This window comes from Corvus brachyrhynchos, unplaced genomic scaffold, assembly GCF_000691975.1.
Source record: "Corvus brachyrhynchos isolate BGI_N302 unplaced genomic scaffold, ASM69197v1 scaffold139, whole genome shotgun sequence".
Classification (NCBI taxonomy): domain Eukaryota; kingdom Metazoa; phylum Chordata; class Aves; order Passeriformes; family Corvidae; genus Corvus; species Corvus brachyrhynchos.
This window is the reverse complement of record NW_008246062.1, coordinates 2,490,754-2,505,934: the sequence shown is the minus strand read 5'-3', so window position 1 is coordinate 2,505,934 and position 15,181 is coordinate 2,490,754. Positions and strand designations below refer to the sequence as shown.

General features: G+C 41.7%; 1 protein-coding gene across 9 annotated transcripts in view; it reads left to right on the top strand.

Annotated features, from left to right (window-relative positions):
- Positions 1 to 15,181, top strand: part of CELF4 (CUGBP, Elav-like family member 4) — a 616,716-nt gene that overhangs the window by 299,100 nt on the left and 302,435 nt on the right. For all 9 annotated transcript variants that reach the window (XR_001865975.1, XR_001865974.1, XM_017746620.1 and 6 more), the window contains exon 2: positions 9,845 to 9,893. Coding sequence is in view for 7 of the 9 variants with exons in the window: in XM_017746620.1 (XP_017602109.1) it covers positions 9,845 to 9,893 (49 nt within the window). In the remaining 2 variants the exon portion in view is untranslated. The remainder of the gene's footprint in view (positions 1 to 9,844; positions 9,894 to 15,181) is intronic.

The window sequence follows — 15,181 nt, the reverse complement described above, 5'->3', positions numbered from 1 at the left end:
ACTGGGCGTTCTTATGCTCAAATGGAACTTGTTTCAGGTTGCCTAAAAAAATTAGACTTTGTTTGTTAATACAACTGTAGGGAGAGCACAATCATAACACCTGCATACGACAAGGATACACCTTGGGAAGGAGGCTCTTGTGCTTCAGAAATGCCAGAGCATTCCACTTGGAATAGGTGTAGGTCTGGGCCTCCTGGCATTCAGAACTGAGGTAAGGGACTGCCCTCTGTTATGCTGCAGCAAGCAGGAGACTTCAACCTTTCGAAAAAGGGAAATTAGTGTAGGAGGAAGTAAGTGAACACACTAACCTTGAAAGCAGGACCAGTGGTGGGGGAACAACTCTTTCTGGCTCAGGATGGATCTAGCCCAGTACCCAGGAAAACCCTGCTTGCAATCTTTACCCAGTGACAGCCTCTTTCACTTCCTGGGGAGGCTGTGTTTAAAGTCATGCTCTGAAGCTACCTGCACATTTAGATCGGTGAGAGAGCCTGTATTTCATGGTCCTGGCAGTGGGTGAAAGCAGCTAGTTAATTTACACAGTTTACTCAGTTGTTTGTTAAACGGCAGTGCTGTGGCAAGCATTTCTCCATAGGCAAAAGGGCTGGCTGTGGTTCTTATCTTTGTGGCCAGGCATACAACGCTACAAGCACAGAAGGTCTAATCTTCTTGGATGGACAGTGGCCAAGGTCTTTTTGCACTCAAAGCACTGAAGTCAATGGAGCTTGGCCTTGCCTAAAGTCTGTAGAGTAAAGCCAAGCAACCATTAGTGGCAAAGGCAACGTTTGGGTCTTGCTTCAGAAGAAGAGATAAAGCCCAGAGAGTGAAGAGCACAGCAGGAAAGATCCAATAGCCAGAGGTCATGGGCTCAGGATAAGGGAGAGACAAGAGCAGATGTTCATCTCCTAGTGAGGGAACAAGGGTTATGTCTACATTGCCTTCAGGGATACATCTGTCTCTGACCTGACTGCTGCCCTGCTCATGTCCATGCTGTCCCTGGGCTCTGTGTGATCATGATGTGCCCCACATGCAGAGAACACCCACTCGCCCAACAGACAGCAGCAGAAAAGCACTAAGAGCACCTATGGGACTGCTGAGATGTGAGGTCTGAGCTGGGCAGTGCAGGAAGAGAGAGATGCACAACCAAAAACACCTGAGCTGAGCACACACATCAAAACTGATCCAGGATGCTCAGCACATGTTCTCATCACTCATTTAAATACTGCAGCGCCTCGTACATGCATTTAGCCATCAGCAGGGTGGGGATCAGTGCTTGTTAGTGTAAGGCTGTCTGTTGTGTCTATATGGACTACCTTCATAAGCTGGGGGAACTGGAATGCTCAGCCTGGAAGAAAGGAGGCTCAGGGGAGACCTTGTAAGTCTCTCAAACTACCTGGGAGGAGGTCATTGCCAGGTGGGGGTGTCTTCTTCCAGATAATGAGTGACAGGACAAGAGGAAATGGTCTAAGTTATGCTGAGGCTGAAGTTGATTATTAGGAAACATTTCTGCACCAAAAGGATGGTCAATCACTGCACCAGGCTGCCAAGGGAAGTGATGGAGTAGTCATCCCTGCAAGCATTCAAAAAACTTGTAGATGGAACTTTTGGAGTCATGGTTTAGTGGTGGACTTGTCAGCATATTATTAACAGCTGGACTTGGTGATCCTAGACATCTTCTCCAACATTAATAACTCTAGCATTCTATGACTATGCTGTTCTGCCTTGAAGGAGTTTGGAATCACAGTGTCTAGGCTGAAAGAGAATGTAGTAGTAATAGAGTAGTAGTAGAGGATGTAGTAGTCTGTTTCTACTCAATGCATGCTAAGCTGGCTAATAGAAAAAGTCAGGGATAGAGAAGAATGATTTTCTATAAAAGGTGTATGGGCACATTTTAAAATTGCATGTAAATTATCTTGAAATAAACTCAAGAGGGAAATGAGAAGAAAGATGGAAGAACTTTTGTGGAAGAACGTTTGCCTACTGATACTAGGGAAGAAGGCAGGAAAGGACAGCAAAAGACTGACTTAGTTTTATATTAGAATTTGGTGTGTTTATGAACAGAATTTCACACTGTATCATGGTATCAGCAGGGAATGAGATTTAATGAGCAGCATGTCCATTCAGGAGTTATACCTCTGCTGTCAGGATACACATAAAAATAGACCCTTTTATGTAGCTTAGCCTGACCAGAGGGCCAGTCCTGGGACTCTTTACATGCTCAAGTACACTCACTACACGTTCAGAGACTTCTCATTCATGTAACGGGTCTGGGGCTACAGACACATTTTCAAAAGTCATCATCCACAAGACACCCTTCTTTTCCAGGAAAGAAAGGTAAAGTGCAGGACCAAAGTAAGATCCATGAGTGCAATAAATTCCCATCTGGGTGATCAGAGCATCATCTCCTGTCCTTAGTCACCAAGGCAGTGTGGAAGCACAGCCTAGTAAGTGAAAATTGACCTATTGAACACCACTTCTACAGTTTGACTGCCCAAAACTTTAAGGGAGTCTCCTGCTGTCTCTTTCACATGCAGAATTTCATATAAAACAATATTTCTAAGATATAAATACTAAAAAAAAAAAAAAAGTCCTGTCTCTCTCATTTTGGAAATGAGGCTGTGTTACAAGCATCCTGTGTTTTGTCCTCAAACCTTCTGAAGACTAAGTTCTCCCTTTACCCTACCCCACTTCATTTAAAACCAGAGACACCATAAGGTTGAACACTACATGCTCAGCTACCCTAGGAACAAACCAAATGATTTGTTGTATTGGAAAGGCTCTATTTGCCTATTGACAAGATTAGCAGTTTCTTCAAACTCAAGCCCAAACTGTTCTGTGAGGAAGTTCTATATTTGAAGCCATAGGCTGGTGCACTTGAGTGTGAACTGAACTGAAGCCCCTCTAGGGGCTTCAGATGAACCCTCTAGGTTCATCTGTGCACAGGGGAAAAGGAGAAAGGTGAATCAATAGTTAGACAGATGGATTATAATATGTTTTATATGTTATATAGAAAATACTCTCAGAGAGCAGGGATGGCTGGTAGCAATCACTCTCAGGGGTAGGCACCAGAGCATTGACTGATTTGTAATGGTCAGAACCTTCAATGGGTTTTCTTTATGTTTCACACATTGCCATTTCAGGTCTTCTCCTCTGTTTGTGTACATATCTATGGACATGTGTCCATGGGAAGGGCAGGGAAGATGGTGGTGGGGAGGAATTAAGAGTCCTTTAGCCAGATGAGGTTTAGGATAGTCATTTCAGAGGGAATGCATTACTAGTGAGGTAAACCAATGTTATCGGGGGGGGGTTTTTTAACAAAATTTCTAAAATACTTCCTCTCCTTACTCTTTCATTAATCCAACATTGTATCAATTCAGAGTGCCCACAGTAAATGTGGTTAATGTGTAATTACCATCAACCCATGCAAACACAGCACTTACCTCTAGTCCCATGGGAACAGGTTTTTGCTCTATGCATTACAGCTCAAATAGACAAATACAGGAGGTTGCTTGTGTAGCTAACCTGTGGTGAGAAACCTTCCTGATTCTGCAGCATTTGGAGAAATTTCCCTGAGAACCTGCACCCTAACTTTGGGTTTTTTTGCTTCAGAGAAAGGAGATTGCTTTGGATTCACACTTATGGCTATCTAGTTTAGATCACTGTTATTAAATTATGTCACTCAGAATCAGGTACAGAGTGATTTACTTGAACTTTGCAATTACACAGACACAATTCAATTGTAGGTGATTTTCTTGGCTTTTCCAACTTTGACACTAATATACTTTGCATTTCCTTAGGGCCCTCTATCAGGGCAGATTTTGTTCAATGCTTTAAAAATTATGACCCACTCCTACAAACACATTCCTGCCAATACCTTTGCTCACATGAATAGCTGTATTGAATTCAGAGAAATTACTATTGTGCACATGGCAGATTCAAAAAAAGGCTCATGGCAGATTCAGTTGGCAGAAGTGGTAAAATGAAATTCCTCTTAGTGTTTTGGGAAGAGATTTTAAACAAAAAAAAAAAACTATTTTCTGAAAATTTCATAGCAGTTATTAAAATATTCCTACCTCCAATTAACATCTGAGCTATGTCATGAGATCATCAAGAACTGCATATTATTTTTAGGGAGGAAGTCGTTCTGGGATGGGATTTTTTTTTTTCCATGAGGCTAACCAGCAACTACAGAAATGCAGGAGTGTCCAATAAGCATTTGCTGAGACCTCCCAGCTCACATCCTTCATGATTATGTCACAGCTGTGTTTCATCATTGATTTAGGGGGCTGATGCCTGAACAATACCAAACACAACAGAACATCAGTGCACAAGAAGAGTTCGTTATTTGCCATTGTATCTGTCCACATAATTTAGGCATAGAAATGACTGGGTGTTTGTTTGTTTGTTTGTTTGTTTGTTTAACACCAGAATTTAGATACTTTTTTTCATTGGCCACCTTCACAGTACATTATGATATCTTCATCTTTATTATATAGAAGAAAAAGCTGAGAAAGAGGCAAATGTAATGATGTGTCCAAAATTATCCAGAAAGCCAGAGTAGAGCTGGAAACAGACCTTGCCAGACGTTAGCACCTCTACTTTTTTACACTCTTTGGGAACTTCCAGAAACATGTGCAGCATGGTTTTTGATACAAACCAAAGGCCCCAGTACGTCCTCCAGGAGTATTCAATTTTTTTAAGATCTCTAAGGAGGGAGGAAAGAGTATTATTTTTATTTAGATGATCACCAGGATGATCTTCAAGAGTCCTACAGAACATACAAGCTCCAGAATAACCTTTTGTCTCCTGAAGTGACGTCATCCTTAAGCACAACCAGCAGATTATCTCCAACACTGTTCTCTTCTGCTTGGTCATGATATTCCTAACTATTAGTGGCATTTAATTCATCTTCAGTAATCTCCTCATCTTTTCCCTTTTTCTTCCTCTCTCAGAGCACATTTTAAACTATTCAGGATAATCGCCATATTCATGGGGGGGTTTTTCCATGCCTTCTTTTTTTTTTATCTCTGTATTTTTCCATTCTCAAGTAGAGTTTTAGATCTACTTAGAAGCACAAGGTATATTGATGATCAATGAAAAAGTGGCGAGGCAAGAAGGAAAAGGGTAGTAGGAACAGTGAGAGGAAGAAAGATGGAGACAGTGAGAAATCAGCTGTCTCTGCTTCCTACTCTTCTTTCCCAGGTGATCCTTCTACCTGCTCTAAATTAATATCAAAGCCAGAGGGAGCAGAAAAGGGTTGGTGGGGGGAAAAAACGACAGCCTTAGGAAAAGAAAAATCATGATGCAGAAAAGCGTCTGTCCCCTGTCTAATTCCTGCAGTGGCCTGTAGCTGATGGTGCTGAGAAAAATACAGCAGCAAGCTCTGACATTTCATTTCTGTGGAGAATTGAAAAAGGGCTTGCTATAATTCATCACTTCTTGTAACTCAAACCCTTTTTGACAGGGGTACCTGCACTGTCTTTTAACGGTGGCACCACCGTGGCTGTAATTGGACATGAAAAATGATGTTGTGTTTCTACTTGCTGGGAGAATCGGGGTGGGGGTAGGTGGGGCAGTGGCAATTTGGTGTGAGATGGTGACATCTGGCATAATTTGGATGCGTTGGTTTTAGGCAAAAAAAGGGAAGGACAGCCCAAAATGAAGGATATGAAACGTAACAAGTACGATCACCTTGACTAAGTTGTGCAACAGTGATAGTAAAGGTGGTATTCAGCAGAGAAGAACATGCAAAGAATCACAGGAAAATGAGAAGTGTGATGCACATAAAGTTCTAACTCTATCATCAACATAAATATTTATGGCATTTGTAAGAAAAGGACACACAACCTCTCTTACTGAAATAGGCCTATTCACAGCTGCAGTGGTACTTCTTCCCAGTACAGATGGGCAACCTGAGCCACAGGCTTTTCCTGACTCCACACTGGGACAAAGATGTGAATAAAACCCTGGTGTCCCACTCCCTTGCCACCTCTTTGAAAACTGTGCTTATATATGTATCCAGAAATCCAAATTCAATTACTTGGCTCTTGCATAAATCTTTGTGCCTCAGTGGTCCTCAGCATATCTTTGCTACACAATTGCTGCTGAGTGATGCACTTCAAAGTAAATTTTTTGGCCAAATGGGGCTCTGAGTCATGAATGAGGATAAACATTTTCCTGATTTATAATGGTTTTAAAACTATAGAGCACTCTGGTACCATAAAGTCAGACATCTTCACATTATGCAGAGAATAAAAAATTTTAGTCAGGACCGAAAGGATGGTAGAGAAGCTAAAGAGGAGATAAACACTTTTGGGACTAACTAATGGTAAAACAGTTTACTGCTTTCCCAGTGGCACCTCAACGGGGATAACATAGAACAAGGAAGCATGATCTTATTTCAAAGGAGAGCACAAACAGCATTCATGGGCAGAAGAAAGGACCACTGAATGGGCAGGAGTGTAGCACATCCTAGAGGAAAGCCTAATAGTACACTCACTCCATCTGTCTGTTCAAATGCTGGGTCAGCATGCCTAGGTCTTTTCCCATGTTGCCAAATCCCTTTTGAAGCCTTCTAGTGATAGGGTTCAATAGCACCTTGCAGCCACACTTGTAGTTCTGATGTTCCCAGGTGGATTTCCTGATGGCATTAATCAGATTTGCTATCTGGCAAATACTCTTTCTCCTGTCACACTCTCCACCACAGGTCCACCAAGACAGGACAGATATTAAAGATGTCCACATCAGCATTTCCCCAAACACTTTTCAGAAGGATGCATTTTGGAGTATAAACTTTGGTTTCATTCCACTTAACTTGATGGTAATTTCCAGATAAAGAATAAACAGGGAATTTGAATCTCTGAATTCCCTTCTCCCCAAGAAGGTATTTCCCCAGACTGGGGAAGCTACATTGTTCTCCCATTTAATTTCTCCACTTAGCCTTCTTCTGGTCCCCATGACAGGTCCTTGCTCCCAGAGTGTCTGTGTAAAAAAAAAAAAAAAAATCCATAGACAGAGAAAGAAAACTTAATTATTTTCCTCTCAGCATTTCTCCCTATAATTGGTGTCTTTCATGGCAAGATGATCTCTATTTGTATTATGGGCTCCGTTCAGGCAGCACTTTCTCTTTGGTCTATAAAGAAATTGTCAAGTGTATAAATCATAGTGTACATTAAATTATACTAGCCTTTTACTTATTAATTTCCCCAGTTTTTTCTTCCTCTGTTGGATGCTCATTCCCTCACTCTTTTTTTTAGGCATTGACTTCTTCTTCTCACTCCTCAATCTCAAAAAAAAAAAACCTCAAACCAAACCAAATAAAACCAAAACAAATCAAAACAGAACAAAACAAAAAAAAAAACAACCGAAGCCCAAACAAATATTTGTCTCCTTTCACTTTTGCCAAAGGGTCTGATAATGTCCTCTGCCTTGTGCAAACTGACTTCATCCAGCTCAAAAAGAAGGAAGAGCTCTGTCTAGTTTTTCTAAAGTCTGGACCCAAAAGTTACTTGAGTTCAGTGGAAATTTTCATTTTTCATTTTAGCATGCTTCAGATCAGTGCCTGTGTTGGTAGATTTATGGGATATTCTGCACCTCAAGGCTGTGTCCTTTTGGACTCCAGACTTTGCCTCTCAAGGCTGTATTCGGCACACCTCCTATAAATTCCTAGCTACTGTGATTTTCTCTCTTACCTACTGCTTAGGATGCAGGTTCTGGCTGTTGTGTAATGAGCACCAGGCACCTCTGACCACCCTCCTCTGACCATAGGAGTTAGATCAGCCATAGGGTCCACATTAGGAATGCATAATATGTCACAAGAGTGCAAGTGTTAAAAGTAACCAGGTCTCAAGTCAGACACTGGTACATGGCTGGTGCCAACACCAACCTGCTGCAAACACAGTCACAGCGATTGAGCAGCTGAGGGAAGTAACTGGGTAATTTGGTTTCGTTGTCCTGCACATGAGAAGCAAGATGGGGTTCATCTCACCTAAGTCTAAATGCATAGACGACCCTCATGATCAGTAGAGAGGAACAGGCACTGCAAAAGAACGTGTTTTCATCGGAAACACCAAGCTTAAGAGTGGTTCGAAGTTACACTTTCTATACATTTGGAGTTATATGACTTAAGTTACTCTCCTCACCTGTGTGATGTCAGATCTTTGAATGTGTGTAACAGCTAGCTGCTCTCATGTGGGAGCCCTGTGGCAGGATGTCTGTCCTGCTGCTGCTTCATATACAGTTCTGCCCTGCTAATATCTTGTAGAATTTGAGGACCAGGTCTTTGCAGTGGCAGAAGCAAGGGCTGATACAAGGTTTACCTAGGTTCTTTGTTGGTTTTAGCACTTCAGGTGTCTGGATTTTTTTGGATGATACAGGCATAGAGGAGAGCAGAAATAGCATCTGTAGCCATTGATCCTTCTCTTCCAGAGTGTAAGTCTAACTGCAGTCAGTTTATGGATAAATACATTTTCCTCTAGAGACAACAATACAGCATGATCTGCTAGGCTCTTCATCATCTTAACCTTCTTGTCAGCCAGCTTGATAACTTGTTATTACTAAATATGTGTGCAGAGCAATTAGAATAAATCTAAGTTATTATGAACCACTTTCAAAAGAAAAAAAAAAGGGGGGGAGAAATTAGGAAAAAAAAAGAAAAATAAAACTAATGGCCTTGCTGCCCAACTGAGATTAGCTACAAATAAGGGATGGATAGTATTCCCTGAAGGCATCCTGTGACATTCATCAGCCAATTTGTGGTCTGACTTTATTGCAAAGACATATGTTGGGAGATTCCTATTGCCTCCTGACCTCCTGCTCCTTGTGATGCTTGTTTGAACTTGTACTTTCTTTGTTGGTTGACAAATCAAAAAGACATTTTCATTCTGCTCAGAGGTGGTCACACATAGAAAGATATTTTGAGTAGTCCATCTGCACAGTGTATTGATTTCTTTATGTGACAAGGAGTATGAGGCAGGGAAGTGCTTTCAGATCAAGTCCTTGGTTCTGATCAAATCTGCCTCTCTGGCTATTGACAGGAGAGGAATATCCTCATCCCTGTTCTTCAGACACCCACATCACGTTAGGCACTGCCAGTGAAGAACATTGTGAGCATCTGTTGCCCTCTCTCCTGGGAGTGAGCAGCTCTGGGGACAGTGATGGTCCCCAATGATTTTGTTGAGTGAGGGAGGGATAATTTGAATAACAGAAAACCAATTCACAGCACAGCAGCAAGGTTTTTATCCTTACTTATATCGTGAGAAAGGAAAAAGATATCTGAAAAAGGAACAGAAGGGTCCTCTACTCCCAGGAAATTCTCAGTATCCAATACTCCTGCAGCATGTGGACAAATTAGATCCAAATCCCTCTCCCCAAGTTTGAAATGGAGGCTGCTATGTTACACATGGCTATCCTACTGAGCTAGCAGTAGAAGTGGAATTAGCTTTTCTACCTCCTTTTCATCATGCCAATCTCAAGAAATTTTTACAATTTAAGTTTCAGCAATCCTGATGTTCTGACAAAGCATTTTTGCTCTCATGCACCAGTGTTTCCGAAGGAAACTATTAGAAATTTTAGAAGTTATGTTTAAAATTTCATGACCTGTGTGGCATGAGTCAGATCCCTCTCCCAAAGCCACTGTCAGGTAAGAGGAGTGACACTGATTTATTTACCTCAGACCAAGCAGCAGCCTGCACTCCATGGTTAGTTCTTTGTTTACTAATTGCTTTTTTCCCCCCTTGTGGAGTAAAATCTGGTGCTAATTATGACACACAGTAAAGAAGCAAAGCAAACCTCTGTATATGAATGTCTGACTCCCCCATTAATTACTTGTCTTTGTTCTTCCTTACAGATGAACAGACCGATCCAGGTGAAGCCAGCGGACAGCGAAAGCCGAGGAGGTAGTTGACTGCATTGCTTTCAGCCACAGTGCTAAATATAATTGTTGTCTCTTGCTTCTCTCAGGCAATGTGCTGATCAATTAGTAACGTAATCACTGCCAAAGAAATTCCCTCCGCAGCAAAGATTTTCTTTATTAAATCTCCTTTACTTTGTCTCACTTTCCTCATATTCAATTATTATTTGATTTTAAAAGGCAGGCAGGTGCCAGCGATTGCCTGAGAAACAAATAACTGCCTCGTTAAGAAGTGAAGCATCAGGCACTGACTTAACAAAGTTTAACAGCAGTGGACAGCAATGGGGGTTTTTTCAGACCTATGTCAGGCTGAGCTGTAGAGGTGTTTAATTTGGTTAGGATAAAGCAAATATTTTATGGTTTCTCTAACCAAGTTGTTTCTGCTTGCACTGAAGCAACTCTGCTTTTGGAAAAAGCAAATTCTGAGCTGGCAGTTTTCTGCACCTGTATCAGCTTATCTGGATAAACCTGTTGGGGAAACTGAAGACTTCTCTCAGACCTGGGGAGATATTCAGGATTTGCACAGGTGTAGCTGAAATCAGGAGCTGGTCTTTTGCTTTTCCATTCCACACAGTGGATTTGGAAGGCTTTGTTAAGTGATTGTTCAATAAATCACCAGTGATGAGGTGTTTCCTGTAAAAGGTTTTTTACCTGAACTGATGTGGTGATACTTCACCGTACTCTTCTAATAGGAGCCTGTTTGTCAGATCAAACACACAGCTCACTGAGAGAGTGTGAGATGGTCTGTTATGCTGGATAAATTACCATCCTGCTATTTTTTTTCTTGTATCTGTGCATTTATATATATACACACACATATATATAATGACATGTTCTCTTCCTCTCTATCCCTATCTCTCTGGGAAAAGAATAGAGAGTTTTTTCCTCATCTTTTCAGTAAAAACCTCTAGTACTTATGTATCAGATAAATGTGGGAGTAGATTTTGTCATTTAGTAATGATGTGGCTCTTAGATGTCTGAAAACTCTTCAATTTCCAACATAAATATAAACTCTTCATTTGTATTGGCATTAGTGGAAATCTCCAGCACCAACTACTTAAAAGGAGAAAAATGCCTCACAGACAAAAGGCACCATGTTCTCCTTTCACTTGAAAGCTGTGGGTTTCAGGGACTATGGCTGCATCAGTATGAGGCTGAAACTCTCCAGTGACTCAAGTCATTGGAAGACTTTGTACGTAGCTTGTAGTTAAAGAGTTGGTGTTATGGGGCGCTGAAACCACAGGTTGAGAGAGGCTCTGTAAGGAATGGCTGTGGTACCCTGTAACTGCAGAACAGGGGAGCTGAGTGCTGGAAAAACACCAGAAATCTCAGGGATAAATATTGCACTTTCAGAGCCTCAAAAAAGAAAATTTGGGGGAATTTGGTTAATACTGGGCAGAAATTTTCTGATGGGATCTGGCAAATTCTGCTATCAAGGGCCAGGGCACACTCCTGACTTGCAACAAAGGCATGTCACCTCCTACAGTATTGTCCGGTGTTTTTTAACAGAACCAGGTCAATTTCCTCCCCTTTCCCTCCCTGTCTGATGATCTGGCTCCGTGTCTGAGTAGGACTGGGTAAGCCATGGGCAGTTGTCAATGCCGATCTCCTAGGGGAAAACAGAAAGGCTCAGCTGCCTGGGCAAATGAGGGGACATTATGCACATTCCAGTGGAGTTCATGCCGACAGCGAGAGTGAAGGGAGGGCCTTTTGTCTATTTAATTAGACATACCAAAAAATAATAATTAGGCTGGCCAATTTGCTTAGTGCGCCTACCGGGTATGTAGCTCCCAATCATTCTTTTTTTTTTTTTTTTTTTTAATGCAAATCAGTAATAGAAAACACATGCCTGGCTTTCTGGGAAGGATTTTCAAACTCCTTTGCTAAGAGCAGCTGCTTTCAGGAGCGGTGGTTTGAACTGCAAAGGGCTCCAGTGGCAGTTTGATTCCATATTATCCGTCACACCAGTGGCCCCCTCCCCATTGTATTTTAGCTAATTATCTCCCCATCTCGCACAAACCTCATCTTTTCCCATCCAGTCTGCTCCCATATTTCTTCTGTCAGTGCTGATCATAATGCAGAGGCCAAGCGGGTGCGCTCATCCTTGGTGTGAAAGACACGTTGTCCTAATTCCCCACTGACGAGCTGCTTCTGGGCTGGTGATGTTTCAGGATGGCATGACTCAAGGGCAACCATGGGAGAAAAGAACAATTGGCACCCAAGGGAGGCATTGTATGAAAAGTTACGTTCTTCAAGAGCCCACCAGCTAGAGCAGGCACAACAAACAGAATGCTAAAAAGGAGGCCATGTACCTTAGGAGGACATCTAAAGACTTCATTAGGGCTGCAAGATAAAGGTCAACTTCAACAACAAAGAAACTTAAGTTGTAGCTTATTATACCCTGTCCATATACTGGGATGGGACATGGGGGAGGAGGAGGGCTTGGAAGATGAGGCAGCTCTTCCACACAGCACAAGTCTTTGGCCCACCAAAGTCCACACTCTGAATACACATCCTGGATCATGGGGAATTCTGGTGCTAGGCCACAGTATTAATGAAAAAATGCAGGGCTCTCTGAAACTGCAGTTTGCAAGGAGGTTGTGACTGAAAAAGATGAGCAGTATTCTTGAGGAGGGGAGACTGTGTTTTCTTTAGGGACAAATACTTGCATTTTGCTAAAACGTGAATCTTTGAATCTTCCAGCAGCTTCTTCCACAACTGAAAGGTGATGAGAGTCACAAATTTATTCTCCCCCTCAACCAGATTCAGCTCAGCTTTTCCAGTTGTTCTGGACTGGATTTTTTTGGTCTTTAACCCTCCCTGTGTTCTAATTCTCACTTGAACTGAAAGTGGGTGTTAGCATTTAGTGTGCATGAACAAGAATTTAGACCATCTAAGTTTGGGAAAGTGTTCAATATATTGTTTGGCACAAATTACACTCAACCCATCAAAATGGATATGCTGAGTACCCCTTATTAGTTTTGCTGGGTTTATTATTTTGTTTGTTAATCTCCATATTGGACTAGGTGCAAGACAAAGCATGAAAACCTTTTCAGCAAAAACTGGCATTATTTACATTTGCCTAATCTCATGGGAAATAGAAATGAATGTGTCCTCAACATATTTCTCTAGGGAAATAGTCTAAATTAATCGGAAAATTTTGCATTTTACATTCCTGCCTGTTTGTTGCATGTATGCGTATAGTCAAGGTACAAAATGTTCTATAGGAGTACTCCTTCTACAAAATGCTTCATGAAGCTTCAAATACCTGATCAGAAGGTCAGAGTCCTTTGAGATTTTATAGAGACTTTAACACTAATGGGATAGAATATGATAGAAAGGGAACAAGTCAGTGTTTGGTTCTGAAAAACCAGAGTAAGTCCAGCTCTATAAAGAATTTCTTAAAAACTCTTAAACTGGTTTTGTTTTGGCCAAATTTTACCTTGACTATATGGAAATTACTTTGCCAGAGATTAGTTAGTCCAATATAGTTTTAGGGAGGTAAGTTATAACTCCACATCAAAATTTTGAACATAAAAAATCCCAATTAAACTGTTAGAATTTGCTATTATTTTCATCTTGGTGGAGGTGATTTTCCTTGGTTCCTGGTCTGATATTAAGCTCTAAAAATATCCTATAGATATCCATCACTTAAAGTTTCTCGAACTTGGAGGAAGATTTCAAATCTGTTTTGTGGTTTGGGGCAAAAGTTTGGAGCCATTTCTTATTTCATCCACAATATCTCCAGCTCTCACTAGGCAACTCTCACTGCAGCTGGCAGGGTTAACCTATGATAAACGCAGCCCCGAGGTCCCACTACATTGTACAGGCAGTAATATTTTTTAAAAGGAAAGGACTCTCCTGCTGCTCCAGTTGCAGTCCGTTAGTGATGCTTAGATGCTCCACTACTCCCACATTCCTCTCAAAGTACAGGGGAAGGTCCGTGAAGGAACACATGCAAAGATGTACACGGTGTGCTACCCCAGCTCAGTGTAAATGTCACTACCAAAAAGTGTTTCACGGTGGTTTTGGGGTCCTCCAGCATTTTATGGAAGAGAAACAGAAGGCTCCCAGACTAAAGAAAGGAAAAGTAGAAGGTGGTTTAGAGTTGAAAGGGTGCAGTGTCCTGAAGAGAGGGTGCAAAGAGGTTTACAGGAGAGGCTGTGGTGCATTGTATTGCAGTGTTTTCTGCAAGCAAGAAATCTGCTAAAGTTTCTGTCTGTGCTTTCAAGCACATTATCTTTTTGTGCCTGTCTGAGGGCGGCATGTGCTGTGCCATTTTCTGCTTTTTTGGCAGATGGAAGGCTTGGACTTCATATTTCAACTAACTTACAGCATTTTTCTGCCTGTTACTTGATGTGCAGAGTCTGAAACTATCTGTTTGGTCATGGTTTATTCCAGATTCAGAGCAAAATGTTCAAGAACTGAATTACAGTTAATAGCAAAACAGTGTGCCTTGCTCATGCACAATGATCTGCTTCTTTTTATACCCTTCCATTGGCTTAGTAATGATGATAGGGTCAGAATGGCCTCTCCACATATTCTAAGCCCCATTTTCATTTGGGACAAAAGCCTGGGTCTGATTCTTACTTAATCCAGGTAATTTCTAACTAGCTAGCTCTCTGCTGCAGATGGCAGGGTAATCTGTCCAAGGTCCCAGTAACTATTTGTTATTTAGTTGTTTTCCACTTAACTGATCAGAATTACACAGGTTGTGCAGATGGCCAAAACCACTCAGGAAGCTTTCCATCCAGGTACGAGCCAGATCTAGGTCTATTTAGGTGCTGCAGGCAAGCAAGACTTGTTATCTTCATCTAAGTTTGGCTTCACACTAGTATAACAATGCCACATGGAATGATTTCCTTCCTCCTTGGAGCCCTTTGTAAAGGGTAGGTTAGTTGCTCAGACCTTTAGACCAGAGAAGTTTGAAGAAATTTAAGGATAAGAAAGAAGAGGGTAATCTTGACAGAGCTCAGCATCTTCTCTTCTGCCCTGCTGAAGGTTTGACTGTGCCTGTGTGCAAGAAGTCCTGAAGTCTGGGGCTATGCATGTGTCAGAGTTGTACCTTTGCAGCTCTCATCTCTTCCTTATTTCTGACCTGCATCTGTTGCCTGTAACATCAAGCTCTTTGGAAGACACTTTACTAGCTGTTTCCAATCTCTTGCCTTAAAAGACTTCCCACCCAAGAGGTTGGAGAGCAGGCTGAGGGAATGTCCTCTTCCAAAGTGGTAATCCATACAACCTGCCTTTATGTGGCCTGCCACCGCTTTTTTT